At 42.4% G+C, this 21276-nt stretch overlaps 1 protein-coding gene across 13 annotated transcripts in view; it reads right to left on the reverse strand.

Annotated features, from left to right (window-relative positions):
- Nucleotides 1-19193, reverse strand: part of EBF1 (EBF transcription factor 1) — a 378728-nt gene extending 359535 nt beyond the window's left edge. For all 13 annotated transcript variants that reach the window (XM_063085514.1, XM_063085520.1, XM_063085516.1 and 10 more), the window contains exons 1-5: nt 19060-19193; nt 16784-16940; nt 16159-16222; nt 15432-15487; nt 4688-4761 (exon numbers count right to left, since the gene is read on the reverse strand). In XM_063085514.1, coding sequence (XP_062941584.1) covers nt 4688-4761; nt 15432-15487; nt 16159-16222; nt 16784-16940; nt 19060-19193 — 485 coding nt within the window. The remainder of the gene's footprint in view (nt 1-4687; nt 4762-15431; nt 15488-16158; nt 16223-16783; nt 16941-19059) is intronic.
- Between the last annotated feature and the right edge of the window lie 2083 nt (nt 19194-21276).

Below are 21276 nucleotides of genomic sequence, written 5' to 3' on the forward strand. Positions count from 1 at the left end.
GCCTCACCTGGAACCTGCCCCGTCTATGATTCCTCCTCTGTTCTGCATTTGCAACTCCTCCCATCCTAGCTAACGCTTTCCTGCAGTTTACAAACAAGATTCCTCATCCTCTTTAAAAAAAAAAAAAAGAAAGAAAAAGACATGCTTCTCCTTTTCTCTAGAGTTAGTTTCTTCACTGTCCATCATTCTTCTTGCAAGAGTCACCACCACTCCTTGCCACCTGAACCCCATAAAAACTGGGAACCGGGCCTCAGCACCTACATGAATCTCCTCTCTCAAAGCCTGCCAGTAACTTTCTGGGGCTTCTCTAAGTCTTCGAGTCCATCTGGATCTCTCTAGCACTTATTATATGGATGACTCCCCCTTTCTGAAACACCTCTTTTTATCACTATTCCCTGTATGCTCAAGGTTCTTTTTCTGAATTCTCTAACACGCCCTCCCTCCTTGCTAAATATGATTATTCCCCAAGAACGTCTCCATGGCCTCTTCTTTCTGTCTCCTATCCTTGTCAATCCCATCTAAGCCCATGGCTTCCATTCTCACCTTTGGGAAAAGACCTCTGAAGTCATTTATCTTTGACCACGACCCTCTTCCCAGCTCCAGGCCACAGGTCTCCCCACCGGCACACCTCTCCACACATAAATCCTGCCTGGACCACCAGAAAACATGCCCAAACACTTCTTAACACACCGTCTCAAATCCCTTTCTTGTCTCACCTCTCTCCCTATTCCCGCTGCTGCTACCCACCAAAGTGTTTCCTCCCTTCTCTGAACAGGCACAGCCCTTTGCCTCAGGCTCTCATCCCCTCAGCACTTTCTTGAATGCAGTCTAGTGGTCTGCTCTGGGTCTCATCTCCCAAGCTACACCATAAGCTCTCCCACTGCAGGACCCAGTCTTTCAGGGCTTTGCATTCCACTGTGCTCTGCACATAGTAGGTGCTAAAAAAATGAATGAAACTGGCGTGAACATATATTAATGTTTTAGTCGACACTTCACTCCCTTTCAATGTTCTTTTATCATCAGTGATGCTGAGCCACTATGTGCCATATATTTAGCTAGACACTGCAAATATTGCTAGTACTGTTTCTGTTAATGCTCATACTACTACTATTACTAATAAAAATAGACATCCAGTACTTGCTATGTGTTAGGCACCATGATAAATTTATGGGGTTTATAGCATTTAATCTTAGCCATACTTTCTAAGTCATATTATCCTCCCATTTCACGAATAGGACAAGTGAAGCAAAGAGGAAAAGTGAGGCACTTCCCTGCCTTCAAGGAGCTTAGTCCAGCAAAGGAGGACAGACTGTGGACAGACAGTTACAGACCTGCTGAGTGCTATGAAGGAAATGCACAGTGTATACAGGACTGCATGACAAGAGGACTTGACTCAGGCCAAGGGCCAGGGATGCATCTCTGAGGAAACCATGCTTAGGTGGGAATCTGAAGGATGAAATCAGAGTAAGTCAGTAAAAGAGGAAGGAAGAAAAGGCATATCAAGGGACCAGGATAGCCTTGAGAATTCATGATCCTACAAAAATCAGGCACTGATTTTGGAAAAAGAGTGTTTTTCTAACCAGAGCACCCATCCCCTGCAACTAACTGTCTTGTGCACTCGAAATGGAGAAAACCTGCTTCATTCAGCCTGCCTGGCTGAAAACTAGGTTCACCTATGATGTATAGTTTGTATTTTCCATTCACATTTAAACACAAGATGTCAGGATGCCCTTATAATCAAATCCCTCATGAAATCCTGTTTTAAAAAATAACTGATGGGGCCATATTATTTTAAGAACTTCACTACTAGGTATTAGCAAAATGTAATGATGATTGGGATGAGAGATTCCAATTTACCAAAAAGGCAGAAACTCTCCCAAATTTCCACAGAAAGAGCTCCATGTCAACAAGTCAGACAGGTTTTGTCTCTGAGTGGTAATAATTATAATCCAAGGCTGGCAAGTCCTTTAGTCAGCCCATGCAATGGGGTCACCTTCTCAACAGAACACAATGGATTTTTAAAATTTGCAACCACCTGAGACACAACTCTCTCTGGTGTTTTTCTTTTTCCTTTTTTTTTGCCTACAACAAAACAGAATCACCAATCCCTTTCTTGTCGATCTAAATTCTGTGTCTCCTTTATGATATCCAACGTACTATAAATATACAGCTTTTGTGACATCAACGCAAAGTTTTATTGTGCCATTAGCTTTGATAAAAAGCACTGCAGAAAGTTGTTTAGAAATTAAATATCTAAAACAAGCTATTTTAAAATCCAGGGCCTTCACTATTTCATGTCTGCAATGAAGAAATTTCATCTTGGGGAGAGCAAGCTGTCTTTCACACCATATGGCTAATGGTGGTGCATAGCAATTAGCCAGGCTGATTAATGGTGAACAGACTCTAATTTTATGCTTATAATTGAGCCTGCATTTGCACCCCTGGTGCAAATTCAGCACATCCCAACTTCCACTTACAACAGGCAAGAAATCAAGAGAAATAGGATGGTGTGGAAAGTGAGAATTTTTTTCCTAAAGCCCCCTAAAGAGCATCAGATTTGCAATTTAAAAGACTGTTAGCCACACAATAGATGACAGGTTTGTGTAATAGGGTCATGGCGGCCTGGTAAACAAACAGTACCTCTTACACATCTATAGGCAGCCAGGAAAACCCGTAATCTGTAACATTAGCAGGATGACATTTTGAATATGGCTTTTCCCTCTTAGCCACACAGTACAAACATCATCATTTGCCTTCAGTGGCTTGAGGATTTTATTTTTGCTATTTTTATGTTTCTGAAAAATAGAAAGAACATCAGCAGTAAAGCACACCAACCAGCATAATAAAGTACTTTGAACCAATGAATTTTAAAAACAAGAAAAATATAAACTGCATTAATAGAGGGTAGGCCTGTGTGTGAAAGGCATAATATATCTTTAAATATTTCAAGAATAGAATTATTTCTAGCATAGTCCAAATATGTGCAGATATGAGATGCAAATCTGTGATATATAGGTATTATTTGGCCTATTGGTTGAGATCCATCTTCCTGTCTGTTTCTTATTTTGCTAGAACCACATGTAGTAGAATACAGAAAATTCATTCTAACATCATACTAATTGTAGGAAGGAAAAACAGAGATATGGTCAGAAAAACAGAAAAACGAAGAAGGTCATATATTAATGCTTTTCAAACGGATTTTACTCATTTAATCCCAAAAGTTGCAACTCAGCTTTATTGTCCAATTGTTATATGCAGTATAACATTAATTTTTGCCTAACATCTTATAAGAAATCCATGGCCATATTTTTGAGTTCTGCTACTCTCTAAAGTTAGAGAAAAACAACCTGTTTGGGGAATAATTAACAAGTTTTACAAATCACTGAAGTGAAAACTTATTTTTAGGATATTTTAGGATAATACGTTAGAAGCACACATTTAAAAAAAGAAAAAAAATGAAATTTTTATATACATTCATAATTATGGACACAAAAGTTAATATGTGTGATTTTACTTAGGAGGCACAGTAAGCCCTTCTTATTTCATTTCCACCTGTAGAGTGTTAAGATTGCTTTTCCCAGAGCTGGCTGTTTAGCTCAGTTGGTTAGAGTATGGTGCTGACAACACCAAGGTCCAGGGTTCGATCCCTGTACTGGTTAGCCACCAAAAACAAATATTGCTTTCCTCACGAGTCCATGAGCAGCAAATAAAGCCCACCCATGCTGAGGTGGCAGCTGAAGCCCTAAATAGACTGGTCAGTAATAGTCAGTCGCCAAGCACGCTCTGTGCCAGGAAGAGCCTGCATGGTTAACAAAGCAATTAGTAGCCTTTCTCTGATGCACAGTGGCATCTTCATGCTTTATCCAATTACTCAGAATATATTGGAAGCAAAGTGCTGGTGTATTTTATGAAGAATAAGAATGCAAGTTAAAAGGCTATTCCCTGGTCTACTCCCTCACATGTAGAAGGCCATGGAAGTGAATTTGATCTGCTTGCATGTTTTCAAATGTACCTTTAGTCTGATTAGAGGCAAAAATAAAGACACTGGTGTGTGGGTGACATGAATTTTTATACCTTTTAGGGACTCATCTCTGTCATTCTTACAAAAGCTCACTACCTCTAAGAAACATTAGCTACATTGTTAGAGTTATATACAGGGTAAATAAGAGATCAGATGCAAGGGAAAAAAAACAAAAACCAACCCACACTCAATTTAAGGAGAAATGATGCCTAGGTACAGGCAGTCACATTTTTAAGAGTGAGAATTGAAAAGGGGAAACTACAACTTTCAAGTCTTACCCAAACAGAGGCCTCTGCTGACATCAATAGAACTCTTACTCATTTCACTAGCAGTGCAGTTGAGCGCATATATTAACACTAAAAGGGTTATATTGTATTTTATTCTCTTGCAAGGGAAAAGAGGAGGGCACTGCTTTGTGCCCATTAACAGTATGATATCAAAATGGAAATGTATGCCTTTCAGGATGAAATCTAATAAATGACTGAGAACTACTGTGATGCCTGACACTTTCCTAACAGAGACTCATGTCTAACAGTTCGTTTTAGATTGTCTAATAGAAGAGCAAAATAAATATATACCCCAAAATAGATCTGAGTTCACCTAGATTTGAGATACAAATTCATCTTCTCTTTGCTAATTAAAGGAAGAGACCAAGGTATTTCTTACCTGCACATGATCTCATGTGTGAGCAAGACTCGGCACATTTCTGGGTTCTTGTCTTGGCCTTCATACACTATGGCCTGAAAGCAAAGGCATGATTTTAGCTCAGAATGAAACCCAGCAGCAGAAAACAAACTATCACCATTGATTCTTGACCACTCCACCACTACTGAGAACCAATTAGCCTTCAGGAACCAAAGGCATCACTGGATGATAGTTTCAGTATATGTTGTTCAGGATCAACCCAAACCGAGTGGAATGGGATATGTATCTCTCTGCCCTGTCAACATCTTATTATGATGAACATCTTTGGATCAGTGTGTGGGATGGGCTTCTGTCATCAAGACAACCACAATTCTCCTTTCAATACAGAATTTTTTTAAAAAATCTAATCAATAAGGAGGAAAAACCCAGAAGGCTCAGCAGACTGAGATACTATTTATTTAAACTACAGAGAAGCAGGTGGACTTGATTTTTTAAGTGATATGCATTCGCTGTCTCACTTTACTACTTCCAAGCTCAACATTTAGTGTTTTAGTGGTGAACAGGAAAAAAATAAGTGCGGGTGAAGCTAATGAGTTCATTCACTAACTGTGTTGTCTTTGAAATGATTCATCAATGAGGGAATATCCCTCTTCCTGACTCTTCAGCCAACAGCCTGACAACATGTACTCTCATGGGGGTGTACACCCACCCAGACAGGAATACTCTCTGGCACACACTGTGTATGTGGGCTTAAGCCACAGAATTATCTCCCAAAGAAGAATTACATCTAACTCTCAAAATCTGCAGTCCCAAACCACCTCACCAGCCAGGATGTTTTTGTCTATTTTTTGTAATATGTGTTCAAACCATTCTGCTTAAGGATATCAAGAAGTTTCCCTGGGACCTTAGCTTCCTCATGGATCTACCTGTTAAAATCTGGGCCAAGGAAAAACACACAGCTGTTAGCAGAGCAGTGCTCTGCACTAGGATACATTTAACTAATTTAACACTGTATCACTGCATAATACTAATTTAACACAGCTTCAAATTGTTAATAAAATTACTTTCACACATTCATATAACTCTTAATTTCTTGGTGACAAAACTACTTAAATTAACCAGAGACTATCCTTATGTAGTATACAGAGGTGCTGCAGTAACCAAAGTGTAGTTGGTTCTACTGTGTTTTGTTTTTGAACTTGACCTTTAGAACCTGTAAAGGATGGACCCAGAGTGTACCAGTCCTTGGAGGAGACTCTATTGTCATATCTGACCACATTACAAAACAAGCATTGCAACAAATTAAAAAAAAAAAAAAAAAAAGAGGAAAGTTACTTGCATGAGGAGAAAACATTTTTCTACCACTGGCCCATCAAAATCAATTTTTATGGCTAGCCTATCGCAACCCTGTATTTTTAAAAATGGTTTTACTTTGACATAACTGTAGACTTACAGAGAAGCTGCAAGAATGTATAAAGAATTCCAGAATACTCTTTACCCAGATTTCAGATTTCTCAAAGTCTGCATTTCACTGAATTTACTTTATTCTCTTCTCTCTATTTTTTTCCCCTAATCATTTACTAGTAAATTGCAGACATGCCCTGAATACTTCAGCATGTACTTCCTTAAAACAAGGAATTCTCTTATATAACCACAGTACAATTGTCTAAATCAGAAAATTAACATTGATACAATAAAATAATCTAATCTACAAACTTTATTGAGATTCACCAATTACCCAATAATGTCCTTTACAGCCAAAGAAAATCCAATACCAATCACTACATTCAGTTGTCATCTCTCCTTTAATAAGAAACATTCCTGAGTCTTTATATTTCATCACATGGGTATTTTTGAAGAACACAGGCCAGTTATTTTGTAGAACATCCCTCAATTTGGGTTTGTCTGAGGTTCCTCAAGGCCTAGATTAAAGTTATGTATTCTAGGGCAGGAATACCAGAGAGGCGATGCTGAGTTCTTCTCAGTGTATCAAATCAAGCTGACTAGTTCCCCCACTGGCAATGTCAACTCTGACCATTTGGTGAAGGTGGTGCCTGCCATCTACCAGAGATCATCAGCCAAGTCTCCCCACTGTAAAGTTACTATTTTACTCTATGTAATTCATAACTATCTTCTGGCGAGATAATGTAGATTATGTTAATATCCTGTTACGCCTCAAATTTTCATCTGCTAGTTTTAGCATGCATAGATGATTCTTTCCTGTGTTCTTAAAAGAACTTTCCAGATTCCTAAGAAACAGCTTACTCAAGAAAATGAATTAATTGAAAATGTTTTGAAAAACTATATCTGCCTGCTTTATTTCCTGCAATCACTGCTGAAAAGTTTAAAAAACAATCATTAAAAATAAATGATAGATCTCATAGATGGTGCTAAGAAATTCTAATGATGCATTTCTGCTAAATCCTATTATCACTAAATTGTATGTTCTCTGACTACTCTTGATAACCTCTGTTTCATCTTTATTATTTGTCATGCTAAACTAAAAATGTAACTTGGTAAATAAATTCACAGATGTTGGTACAGTTATCCTTACTACAAAAATAAAGTTTGTTTTTGGGGGGAGAGGAGGAGTATCAGTTACATCAGACCTTTTGATTCTTCATAATTGATACTAATATTATTTTTACTGAGGGTACTGGTTCCATTGAAATCTGTGGGCCTATGATCATACTCAATTGAAGATATGCTGCAATGCAAATACGCTCATGACTTTCCCAAATAGTACATGATACGGACTCCCAGAAGTCCCATGTTTTTTCTTTGGTGACTGAACACCACTTGTTTAAGGCCCAGAGCCTCCATAATACATCTCTCTACCAAATACCAAACTGCCACTTCACTTCTGGAAGCTGAGTCAATACAGAGAATTTTTCTCCAAATCAAGCATAGAAAAATGAAACCATGAGTTTGGATTTGCTCAGAAATACTTAGGAACTCTGGGGAGGGGTGGAAATGAAGTTTTTGCTCGCTCTCTCTCCTTGGGGCCTGGAAAGAACAATATTTTTCAACACAAAAAGGCAGAGAAAGAAGTGTTGCCTCTGTGACTTCTGAAATAAAAGCAAGTGAATCTCCACCATGGAGCAAGACTAAAATCCTATAACTAAAGTAAACCAGAACCTCATTTTAACAGGGTTAGATTTAGAGTGGAATTCAATCAAAGGCAGATCCACCTCCAGCCCCACCCAAGTAATTTTTGTCACTGAAAAGACCTGTTACTGACACACGTACCCACACACACACATCTTACAGAAGGTATGGGCCCAGAAAAAAACATTCTGATAACATTCAGTATAGAAAGATATAATAAATTTATTTTGATCAATGTCTCTGATGCAGTGGCAACAATAAGACAGACTTTATAAAACGCCACCAACTTGTCTTATACACATTCTTTTCCTAAAACCTAGGCAATATATGGGCCATAGTAGTACTCAATTAAATAGTGTTAAATGACCAAAAAGAAAAAAGAAAATGCCACCAAGTTCTCCCTCCAACTTGTACACCCAACTGATAGCCCCACATCAAATTTCTACCATCTACATTTAGCGGACACATCAAGACTGGTTCACAGGTCAGCAAACCCGATTTTAAGCCCAAAAGGATAGGGATCCTGTAATAACAATTTAGGGAGAAGTTTCTGCTTTTCTTCCTAATTTAAATATGTGCCTCTGTGGGGTATGAGTAAAGCTGGTTGAGGTTGGATCAGCTGGGAGGTCACAGAAGCATATAAACAGCATGGACTATTTTAAGTGAAACCATTTTAATAGACAGCTGGTTTAGGGCCTAGACAATGGAACACCAAAAAGAAGGCTTATTTGCTTCCTCCACAGTAAATCATGAGTCTGCTCACTGTGAGGAAGGTAGTCTGCTGTGAGAGTGACAAAGACAACAGTGATTTAAATACATCAATGTGTTTATCAGAAGTGAGGATGGGGAAGGCCTGATACATAGATGGGTGGGAGGAGGAAAGAAAGAATATAAAATACATTATTTAAATAAATCAATCGATAGAGAATTAAGTTGAGGTTTTTAACCTAAGAAACAAAATATATAATATCAAGCAGAAAATAATGTTTAAATTAATCTTGCCAATAGCAAATAAATCCCTTAGAGCATCAGGAATGTTTGTACGAAGAAAAGTTAAACAGTAAATAGCATTAACTTCATCTCAACTTTAAAAACCTGGTGAATTGATAAACTTGGGTCAAAAGCAGACATATTTGGAGCAGGTTTATTTTTCTGATATACTAGCCTCCTTTTTTCTAAATGTTGTCCTCTAACAAGCAGATAGAAAATATTGCATATTATTTTGTAATACTCTCTTCATGTTCAGATTGAGCGTTTTTTCTAGAATAATTTTTTTATAATTACTGAAGAATAAAAATAAGCATAGGAATTTTTAAAGTTTCATATCCTTGTGCAAAAATCGTGCTGGAAATTTTATTGTTAAAGGAAAATGCCATCAATTTCAAATGTTCAATTATAGATTAACCTGTAACATCTTGGAAAATCATTCAGTCAATCAATGTACAAAACCTGCCTCAGTTGTCACTATTTTAGGAGGCATCTTGTGAAATGTAGCCCATCTCTGCTTTTCTAAAATATCACTGGGTCTTAAAAGTTCATTGAAACTTACTATGGATAAAGACTACACAGTAAAATGAAAAATACACAGTGAACATACACCAGAATCACACTTCAATAGGATACCAAAGGAAACACAGAGCACTGAGCAGGCTCTTCTTTGTTTACTTTACAAATAGTTTTAACTCTTTGTACTCCATGCCAAAATACAGGGGGTAAGAAGAATACTTTGATTTTGGTTCAGCAAAATCTGAAGAGTTTTTAGGAACCAATGTTTTCATCAGGAATCTTTCCTGGTTTACAACCAAACAATATGACACTTGGCATCAATAGTTTTAAAAAAAATGAAGAAGAAAGAAAGAAAGGAAAGAAAAAGGAAGAAAGGAAGCAAGGAAGATGATCTATAACTAACAAAAACTCCTAATTTTTCATTTAAATCAAAATAGTAACCTGGAAGATATGTTACTTTTTTTCACATACAAAATAAAAGATTGAATCCGATTTGTCACGTTAGACAATAAGTTTACAAATGTACAAGGTACCTCCTTCAATCAGAGCGAAATGTCCTCTGAATACAAACTGTCAACAAGCCTTGGTAGCAAATTACCAAGAATTGAACTAATGAAAAAACAATATGAATACCTACAATATCAACATACTGTAATAATAATCATTATATTTGACCACCAATTTCCACTGCTTGTCATTAAAAAAAAAAAAAAAGACAACAGCTAATGTGGTCCTAGAAATTTCTAGCAGGTGAAAGAGCACTAGTTAAAAATTAAACTATGCCAAAGAAAACACTACAAGTCTGACATTTCATAAACAATTGTGTCAAACAGCAATCCAACATTAATAATGGGATAAAATAAAAAATTATTTTGCTTCTATTAGCAGTCTGGCTACTGGCGAACAAATTACAAAGATGTAATTGCAGCTCAGCAGCTAAGTAAGCCCATTTTCAGAAGTGAATTAGGAAAGTTGCGAAGGAATGATACAATATTCAGTATGCTGTTCAGTTACATCACAGCCCTTAATAAAAAGAGAATGTGTACCAAAAGCAGTTAGATTTAGAATGCATCTCTTATGTCTCAAAGAACTACAACCCCTGATATTATTCAAACACCATGAAAAAAACTAAATCATTCTAACAATCCCATATTATATTTCTTTCTCTAGCAGTAATAAAAGATGTTTCATTCATATGGTAACTACACTTACATCTATGTTAGCAGATACAATTGGCTTTGTCAACCCAATGAAGCCATAATAATAATAATAAAATAATAAAATCTGCCAATTTATTAAGCACTTAATATGTGCCAGTCACTGTTCTAAGCCCTTTAAAGTGTACAAATTCGTTTAATTCTCACAACAGAGCTTCAAGGTAGGTGCTACCATAATTTCCATTAGCTTGATTCCAAATGCTTACGTATTTTAATTACTAAGACCAAATCATTTTCACTCAACAACTACGTAAACAATTCACCAATGTCCAAACACTCCTTCATTCCTCTCAGCAATACAAGTAAAGACAGAGAAAACAGACATACAAGTTCGATAAATGCATCTCTACTAATATGTTCATTTTTAATGCTGTTCAAACATTCACATGGAAACAGCTCTAGCGTAAATATCCCCGAACAAATGGCTGTATATTATCCAGGAGGGAGCAGTTGGACCGCCAGACTGGGGAAGTACTAGGCCATCTGGCTCCGGCAATCTCTCCAAAACCATCAGCTTTGTTTTCACCCCCAGACTCCAAACAACACATTTTCCACTGTGATGAGTTTACATTTTCCCAAACACAGGTCCTGATCATGCATAAAAATTCCAAACTTCTTCGTTCCTCTATGTGCAAGGAAATTTAAATCACCTGCATTTTTGACATGTTACCAAAAGAGAGAGAAAGCTGCTGGAACATGTCCCCTGCCTATTAATTTGCTCTGTCCTTTTTTGTTTGTTTCCCCAAATATATGAAAGAACCTCTCTGCTGGCCTAGTGAATTCCCTGGGAACTTATTGATATACTAAAAATGTGTTTATCTACCAATGAAGAACCATGAACTGAAAAGATTGTTAATCAAATCTACGTAGCCATGGCAAGATATAATGAAACAATCAATAGGGAAAAAAATGCACTTGCATCAATAACTTAAAATACCGAGAACATCAAAACAAATATATAAAAAAGTCCAGCTGGGTACAGAAACCTGACAGCATTTCTGATTATTGTACCTTAGACCCCCACATTGCGCTAAGACCTTTTTAGGGTCCCCTCACCACATCGCCAACCTTCAAATCCGAACATAAAAGGCTTATGTGACTACTGTTTTCCCCTTTTCAAAAAAGCTTTTGTTTGGGGACAGGGAACATTTTGTTTTTGATAACTTTGTGAAATTTGGTATCCTTTCTTTGAATCATAAAATGTCACCCTTTTAAAGCAAGCTGGTGGAAGGGGAAATGAGGTAAAGTTTTTTGGTTTTTTGGCTATTTAAAGATAAATAACTCACTGGAGCAATCACAGAATGTAATTATATTTCAAATACTACATGAAAATCTGAAATGAGGCACATTCAACCTCAGACCTCCCCCACTGGGTTCATTTGAGCTTCTACAGTAGATACTGTTTCTGAATGCAATAGCCGTAAACTTCTGGATCCTACAGGGCTTTTTGCATGCTCACTAATGGAATACCAAAAACAGCAATGACACAAAAACAAACTATTTTTAGTCCTGCTAAACTTGGTTTTGAACAACCCTTCCCAAAAGCAAGCATTTTATTTTCTAGTTGGTAGATGAATCTTTTTAATATTACATCCTATGTATTTTTCAAGGGAATCATAAGGATAAGAGGCTTCAGATCCACACACATTCACTTCTAATGAAGCTTCATCTTTCTTGGTAGAGCCCCAAAATTAAGAGTCATTACCCAAAATAGTCTAATGAGACACTTTGAAAAGGTGTGAAATACTGTGTCATACCAATACATCTTGGTTGATTTAGTACATTTCTGTTTGATCTCAATGCTAACTCCACCCAAGATCAGAAACAGTCTATCAAAATGCAGAATGTACAGCTAGTTCTGGATTTGGATTTCCCAAGATTCCTTTTGAGTTTAACCCCAAATTGAAAGTCAATGATACGACATCACACACATAAAGCTGCATCTCTGATACAAAAACAAAAAAAAAGTTATGATAAACAAGCAGCTAAGAAAAGACACTTGATGATACTGATAACACCAAGGTCAGCGGTTCAGATCCCCTTACCGGCCAGCCCCAAAAAGAAGAGAGGAGGGGAGGGGAGGGGAGGGGAGGGGAGGGGAGGAGAGGAGAGGAGAGGAGAGAAGAGAAAAAGAAAGACACTTCAACAGTGGCTGGGTATTCCCTCCACAACTGTTGATGTTACTGAAACTCATCTCATCATTGAAAGTATTCCACTCTGTAGTCTAAATATCATAATCCAGAGTCTGTCAGCAAGAATTCTACAGAGGGAAAAACTGTAACCATGTAATAAGTCACCTTATGTCAAGCCTTACTTTTGATTGAAGGGGCCACTGTATACTTAACTAAAATAAAAAATTTAAGAAATTTTAAATCAGACTTGTTTTATAATCATAGAATAATTTCAAGCTAGATGAGGATCCACTGTTTTACTTATTAAGACTAAATATAAATTATTATGTCACAACTAGGGAAAGTTAGCCTTCTTGATGCTGATCTGCTTTTTGGAAACTATTGTATTAACTGTGTACACAGTATGCTAACCTACTTCCAAAACTCTTACAGCATCCGTAATCAAAGAACAAGCCATTGGATAATGTTCAGGGATTGCCTTTCAAAGTGAAAGCTACAGAGAAGTGGTTATTTAAACAGTTATTAGGAAAGCAAACAGGTATGTCTTGAAATAGTCTTCTTTCTTAGTATTTTTAGACTAACTTAGATAATTATTAAGCCTTTTTTTTTACCAAAATATATAATTGCATACATTTACAATTTTAACTTCTCCTGAGATGTCATATTATGGCAAATGACTTTCTCATACCTGCTATTATTAAAAATAAATTATATCTTATTCTTGTTCCTTTCTCTCTCCACTGACAGAATTTACGATGATACCAATCAGTCAAAGAATGCCTTAAGCTGCAGTTTTTCTTAAGCTCTATGACCTTGTTAGTAAAACGATATTTGATTTATTGCTTTATAAAAATCAAAAGATTATTCTCCCACCATTTTCACATGAATGCATAAAGTCAGTTCATTTCAAAATAAAAAAATTAATTCTTGGCAGAAATTTTGTTTAGAGAACTCTAAAATAAATTTTTGAGGAGGTTTAAATCAAAGAGAAGTTAATTACTTCAAACACGTCCTAATTTTATTTGTTTCACAGTGCTGCGTATAATTTAAGATGCAAGTGGTCAATGCTGCACAAGCAGACACACCTTACATAGTGATTTGTGTGTATGTGTGCTTTTTACCATTTAAAAAGTAAATCCTGACAAATACATATGGAATATGTATTAGAGCTCATGGTTTCCCCTCTCCCTCCCAGCTTTTTTTTTTTTTTTCCCCTCTGATGAGAATGGCAGGAAAGGATATCCAGGATATCAAAGACAATTTTTGAAAACAAAATTCCACTTAAGACATTTTTGTTTTGATACCATAAAAGAAAAAAGAAAAGTTACTGAAATCAGGCTTTTGTGTTTCTGCTTGGAAGGAAAAAAAAAATTTAACAAAATGCAGTGTCCAAATGAAAGAGAATTATCCTATATGATAATTAAATCCATTAAAGAAAATAAGACCAAGACTATGAGTATAAATGGGGATTTACTCTGACCAATTAACTAAGAAACAGATCTTCAAGAAAAACAAATATTTTAGGCAAATAACATGAAATAGATTTCAAGTAAATAGTAATTTATTTGTTATATTTTAAAAAATATATTGTATACTCTTTTGTTTTCTCCTTGGGTCACAGTGAAATATGAGAGAAATAATCAAAATTAGCTGTTATTAAAGTGGTTCTTGCTGAGTAGATTTTAAAACTCCCAACAGCTATTTGTAAAAAAACATACTTAAGCCATGGCGTATCTGAAAACAATTTTTAAATATGCATGTATGCCCTAATTTGAAACTTTCTAAGCCAGTATTTATGGAAGATCACCTCCCTTATTTAAAAGGAACATTTTAAAATCACAATCAAGTAGATAAATATTAATTCTCTTACTAAATTGCTGGTTGGTACACAATGAATAACTTTCCTCTTTGTTCTGATTTCTTTCCCCCCACCCAATAAAGCTGTCTTCTTTTTTCTGCTAAGTCCTCCAACAACTTAACCAGCTACTTAATTCTGAAACTAAACTTTTTCTTAAAATTAAGGGGCGGGTTGGGGTGGGGAGCTCCTGTGCCTCATTAAAACGTCAGGCCTCTTTTCTGAGTCGGCTCATAATTGTATCTTTTAAACCATAACTCAACCTTAATGTACACTGCTTGACACCCGCTTGTAGGAGAGCTTAAGAAAATGCCGTCTATGTACCTTTAAGACCGCAAGCTCACTCATGCTGCCTGGCTTCCTGCCAAACTTGGAGGCAAAAGCAGGAGGGTTTTTGCAAAATATCCTCTAACAATTGTCGCTCCCTCTTCCAACACTACCTCCACCACCACCCTCTTCTTCAAAAAATCTGTGGAGTGGTCATCTGCGCTCTCAGCCCATCTCATCGTTCCTGGGGAATCCGCTTTTGCCCCCCACCCGCAACCCTTCTACCCTCTGCCTCCCGGGGGAGGCCTGGCTAATGGGTTTCAGAAGTTCAGCCCACTCTGCACCAGGGTCCCAGAGCACCTTTTGTGCCCCCTGGGGCTCCCTGGCCGGGTAAGAGGAAGTTCAGTCCTTATTCTCTCCACGCGGCACCCTGCGGTCTTAGTTCGTAAGCCCCGAGTTTCCCTTGGAGGGAAGGAGCCGTCGAACCTTCCTCCCCACGCGGCGGGCTCAAGTGTCTAAATGTGCACTGGAAAGCTGCACTGCGAGCATGGTGCGCGGCCCGCCCCGGCTCTGCGAGTTCGAGTCCCAGCCCTCCTGCTGTGGAGAAACCAGCTTCTTCACTCTCCCGAATTTCGTGGCCCCTAGAATCACCCCCCGCAAGGCAGAATTAAGAAACTTACTTGTTTTGTCATGGAGTCAATGAGGCGCACGTAGAAATCCTGCTCCGTCCTTATCCCTGGGGGGACGAAATGGGGTAAGGAAGAAGAATTAAGTGAGAGGGGATCAGCCGCGGGGGGAGAAAACACCACCAACAACTAAACAAAACAAAACAAATAACAACAACAACAAAACCACATACGCACACACACAGATGCACACACAAACAAAGGGGGTCCACGGCCGATTGGAACTCCCACTGTACGCACGGCCAGGACCTCCCTTCCCCACTGTCCTGAGAGGAGCGGCTGGCCCAGCCCTAGCGCTCCTGGAAGCCAGACCCCAAGCATTGTAGCCGGGAATGTGATGGGACCCCAACTGGCTACTCTCCCTTCTCAGGGCAGGAGCCCCTCTGGCTCGCCTGGAGCCATCAAGGCCATGACTGCTCCTAGCTTTCTGAGCCCAGGGAGCCTTGGGCCTGCAGTCGGGACCGAGTCAAAGGAACAGGCCTCAGGAGGAAGAACGAAAGCGGCCCAGAGACGTCTCAGGCACCACACCTGGTCCCAGGTACGCGAGGGACCGACAAGGCCGCCTGCGAGCCACTCGCGGCCTTCTCGTGTTTAGGCGAGGCCAGTTCACTTCGAGGGTGGCAAACGACTGAGCTTCGCTGGGGGCTATCGTCCACCTGGAGCTCCCCGCGCCCCCTGCCCTGCCCCAGAGTGTGGACACAGACCCCGATGGGAGCCTCACCATTGCTGTAGAGGAGCTGGAGTCGGTAGTGAATCCCGTTATTGGTCTTTTCGCTGTTGGCTTCCTGGGTTGCAGCAGGAGGCAGACACAAGAGACGCAGGAGAGAGGTCGACGTGAGTAAGTGGACCAACTTCGAGGCAACTTTCCCCATAGCCGGGACCCCTAGCCGGAAAGCCGGTCAGCCCCAGTAGCAGCAGAAATTGCGGCCAACTGTGATCCCTCCTCTGCCCCCCATCCCTGACTGCTCCCTCTCCCCTTCCAGAAAATTCCGTGGGGTGCGCACGGGCGATCCTCTTCCCAGAGCCTGAGGGCTCGGGCCTGGGCCATCAGAGACAGGCGGTGCGTGGTCTGGTATCGAGGACGAGTTCATCCCGGGCGCCCCATGGCTCTGGACTGGGGAGCGGGACTCGCCTCTCTCCGGCTCTGAGCGCTTCATGCGAACTTTTTTGGAGCAGGACCCCGTGCACCGGGAGCCTGGGTTCGTCCGGGACGGGAAGTGGCTTAGGGAACCCCTCACAGGAGTATGTTATGGATGCTTTGCACTCACGCAGGAGCGCGCCTCCCAAGGCGCTGGGGCCTGCTCCTCGAGCTGGGGACTAGGGGCGGTGGCACTGCGCCCACTTACTTTTTCCTTTTCCACGAACCCCACAAAGGCTGTCCTCTCGATCTCCACGGGCTGACCCTGTCTGTCGTAGAGGGCCAGGACGAAGTGGAAGAAGTTGGATTTCCGCAGATTGGAAGGCGGCTGCTTCTCAAAGTGAGCCCGGGCCAGACCCACCCCGCTGCGGCCAAAGACGCAGAGTTAGCCAGACACTGACCCCGCGCCCCCTTGTCACCCGGTACACACGCGCGAACCCTCAGCCACCTCCTCTGCCCCCAAAACGTCTAGCGGGCGCCCTCCAAGCTCCCTCAGGTGTCCCGAGCCCAGCCAACGACGGAACACACATGTCCCCGCATGTCCTCGTCCTCCCCGCCGAGGACAGGGCGCGTCCTCAGAACTCGCCAAAGATGTTTAAGTTTTGTTTGGATTTTGCGCGCGAGACGAAACGCTATAAGCATTAACTCTGACCTGACGCGCGCTGCGTGAGGAGGAAGAAAAGTGGCGGTGGATGAGGTGAACCACGTTCGCGGAATAGAGACCATAGTTTACAAATTAGAGGGAGGGGGCATGGGCCTCGGTTTCCGCCACCCGCTCGAATCTCCCGTCTCAGCTACGTGGACAGGTGGGAATGGATGAAGAACTCGCTGGGCTGCTCGCTGCAGCAGCCACCCTCCGGGAAACCTCCTGAGCCCGGCCAACTTCGGGTGACCAGTCTCAGGAAGCCACATCCCGCCCCCCACCAAAAGCATGTGGTGAAGAAAGGTCCGAGGGTGGATCGCCAGGCCGTCAGGAGTGGTCACTGTGGTAAAGGGATCTGGGGTGTTTTTAAAAGCCCTGTCCCGACAAAGTTTTGCTATTCCTCAGAAATCCTCACACTCATTCCAGAAATCCTAAGGACCGGGACTGCGGGCTGAGTGCGCCCGCCGGGGACTGGAAGCTGGGGTGCCAGGGACGCCGGACGGCCACTGACAGCCAGACCTGCCCAACACAAGCGCGAGCAGGGACACGCACACACAAACACACGCGCACGCACGCACACACACTTTCGCTTGCAGCCCAGTTACTCAATTCACTCTCACTACCAACCACCGTCAGCCTTAAGCTCAGCAGGGATGGGAACAGTGTTGGGGACGCTTGTCCCTAGCCCCGGGTAGCTGGGGATGATGTAATTAGTGATCTTCCTTCTTCCCCTTCCGCACTCTCTGAGTCCGATAGGGCCTGGGGCCACCACCAGGTCTCCCACTCCCCCAAGCCCAGCTGACGGCCAAAAAAAAAAGGCCGTTTCTCACAGGGGACCAGGAGCCCCTGGAAAAGGCGTAAAGGGCGTTGGGTGTGCCCAGGAAAGTTCCCTTAGGTCAACCTCCAAGGGCACTGCCTCCAGGCCACATTGTCTAGCATCTTGGGAGCTGCGAGTGGGAGAGGGGCTGCTGGAAGGGGCCGTGGTGACAGTGGGTGGGGAAGACTTTTAGGAGATGTCAGAATTAAAGTTGGGAGTTGCTATTCTATGCGTAGACTGAGAAAAACTGAAAGCTAGAGAGAGAGGGAGAGAGAACCAGGTAGGAGAAATAAGAGAAGACTCGGGGGAGAAATGGGGAGAGAAAACACGAGAGACGGGTAGGTAAGGGAAGAAGAAAAGAGAGCAGAAAAGTGTAAGAGGAGGAAGGAAAGAAGGAAGAAAGGGAAAGAGGAATGAAGGGAAGGAGGAAAAGGAGAGGGGAGAAGGAAATGAAACAAAGAAGGAGGGAAGAAAGGAAAGAAGGTAGGAAGAGAGACAGGAAAGGAAGAACGAAAGAAATGGAAGAAGGGAGGAAGAAAGAAAGAGGGATGGAGGATGGAAGGAGGGAGAAGAGAAGGAATTTTTTCAAAAAGTAGGGAAGAAAGGAAAGAAGGGAGAAACAAAAAAGGAAAGAGAAAGGAAAGAAAAAAGATAAGAAAAGAAAGAGAGAAAGAGAGGAAAAGAAAGCACAGCCGGCCGGAAAAGAAAGAGCGATCACATAAAAACACAGATATTCAACATCTTGCTGGTGAGACGCCTCTTCTGGGTTAAAACAAAATGAAAACAGTCCCAGAGGAGGCAAAGGAAAGTGCCGGGAAGCGTGGGCTCCTCGCAGGCAGCTGCCGGTTCTCCCGCCGGAGGCGACGAAAGCAGCGCGGCCGGGGAACGCGGAGCCCCGGCGGCGAACGGCGCGGCGGGCGCAGCAGCTCGGCCCAGCCCCGCGGCAGCCGCGGCCGCCCGCCCGCCCGCCCGCTCTCCGTCCGGCTCGCCGCCCGCCCGACCGCGGTCCCCGCGCGGTACCCACCTCTGCGCCGCCGTGTTGGCGTCCAGCACCCCGGCGCCCTGCATCCACGTCCGCACCGCGTTCATGCCGCTGCCCAGCGGCTCTTCCTTCATGCTGCTTCCACTCCGTTGGATGCTTTCCTGAATCCCAAACATGAAAACAACCTTTTCTTGTGGAAAATCTCCTCCCCCTTCAAAATATTTAAAAAAAAAAAAAAAAAAAAAAAAAATGAGAAAAGAAAAACGCCAACCAGAGGTTTCTTTTTTTTTTTTTTTTTTTTTTTTTGAGACGATGAACTCGTGCTAGAAGATCAAGTCGCGCTGGAAAGCAAATTTTTAAAAAATGTAAACCTTCGCTCAAAACTGAGCGATAACCCGGAAAAAGAAAATGAGAAAAAAAAAAAAAAAAGAAGAAGAAGAAGAAGAAAGGGAAAATCCAACGAAAAACCAAAATAAAAAAATTAGAGATGTATGCTTGGCTGTTGGGGGTTGTTTGGTTGGTTGATTTTTGGTTTGGGTGCTTTTTTTTTTTTTTTTTTTTTTTTTGCTTTTTTTTTTGTAATGATCACAGGCCGGTGGAGGACAGGAGGGGCTGGAGTTTCCTTTTGCAGAGGTACCCTTCACTTGAAGAAGCAGGAAGAAAAAAAAAAAAAAAAAACCCTGATGGCAATTTAAGAAACAATAGACTCAACTCGCGCTGCCGGCTTTGCTACTTCAAGTGTCATTTTCCACAACCAGGCAAGTTTTTTCCTCTTTTTTTTTTTTTTTTTCCTCCTTCTCTCCCAACCAAAGATGTTTCTTTCCTTTCAGTGCGTATAGAAGAGGAGGACGCTGGTTGCCGTAGACAGATACAGCAGAGAGGGTGGGGGAAGGGGGATAGAAAGGGAGAGAGGAAGGGGGGTGGGGGAGGGAAAGAGAGAGAGAGAAGAGGGAGAAAAAGAGAGGGGTGGACCCCTGTTGGATGGAGATTCTGTTTTCTCCTTGCTAAAACAGAAGTGATTTGCAGGCTTTCCCTATGGAATCCAGTTTGACTCTCCCCAGAGCGAAACACAGACACACTAACCCCAAAGGGAGGAGGCGGGGCCTGCGCCTCGCGGGCCCGCCCCTTCATTTGCATAACGTCATCTTTCCGCCTGGCCGGGGCCAATCGCGGCTCCGGAGCCGGCTTGTTCGCTGCACCGGCCACGCTCCCTCATTAACATCCCTCTCCCCGTGGCGCGGGGGAGCCGGCAAAGTTCCTCGCAAAGTGAGCGAGTGCTGAGCCCCGGCGTCTGGGCTGGGGAGGAGCGGGGCGGAGGGGTCCGGAGGGGTGACAGAAGGAAGGGGGGATAGCCCTCCCAGAGGTTTGAACTGGGGGTCTGCATCCTGGCCACCGCAGTCCCTTAGCATCCTCGCCACGCCGTGAGCGCGCTCCAGGCGCACAGGCTGCGCCCTCCAGGGCTGATTCCGCGTCCTGCTCCGCTGCTTTGGGACTTCGGGGGCAAAAGTGGAGGAGACGGGAGAACCCGGGCAGGAAAAGCAGGACGCGCGTCCCAGGTGCCCACCTCTTCGCTTTGAGGCAGGGGCGGTGGGGTGGAATACGGGTGCACGAGGTCGGGGCTGGGAGCTCAAGGAGGGGCCCCGCCTCCACGCTGGGAAGGGTGGGTGGATCCCGGGCCCGGCTAAGTGAGGCGCTGCGGGTCCCCAGAAAGTAGGGACCCAGGCTCTGTCCCAGCCCAGCCTCGGAAACGCTTCTTGCCCGGCCGCTAGCCTAGAGGCCGAGACGTGAGGCACTGTTTACACGCACACGCTCAGTTCTCTCGCGCGGTCCTCGAGCTATGTGAACGGTGGAATAAATGCTCTCACTGGGGCTGTATCAGGGTGCGCTTTTTAATTTTCCCAAATTCAATTCACAACCCTTCACCCGCGCCCCAAAGTAGTTTTGTTTTGTGTTGTATTGTTTTTTAAAGAGTAACTACCAAAGCAACAGCAACGTAGACCATTTCTGATTAGTTGGTTATTTGGTGTAGGGTTTCTCTCCTCCTCCCTCATTGTTTCTGTTAAAAAGGAGGACTTGAACAAACCCTCCCTAACTTCTGTCCACGCCATATGGAAAGAAAAGAGAAAGAAAGAAAGAGGGGAGGGAAGGAGGAAAGAAAGAAGAGAGAAGGAAGGAGGGAGGGAGGAAAAGAAAGAGGACAAAGGAAGAGGCAAAGAAGGGGGAAGAAAGGGGATGAGGGAGAGAGGAAGGAGGGAAGAA

The sequence above is a fragment of the Cynocephalus volans genome, chromosome 2, assembly GCF_027409185.1.
Source record: "Cynocephalus volans isolate mCynVol1 chromosome 2, mCynVol1.pri, whole genome shotgun sequence".
Classification (NCBI taxonomy): Eukaryota; Metazoa; Chordata; class Mammalia; order Dermoptera; family Cynocephalidae; genus Cynocephalus; species Cynocephalus volans.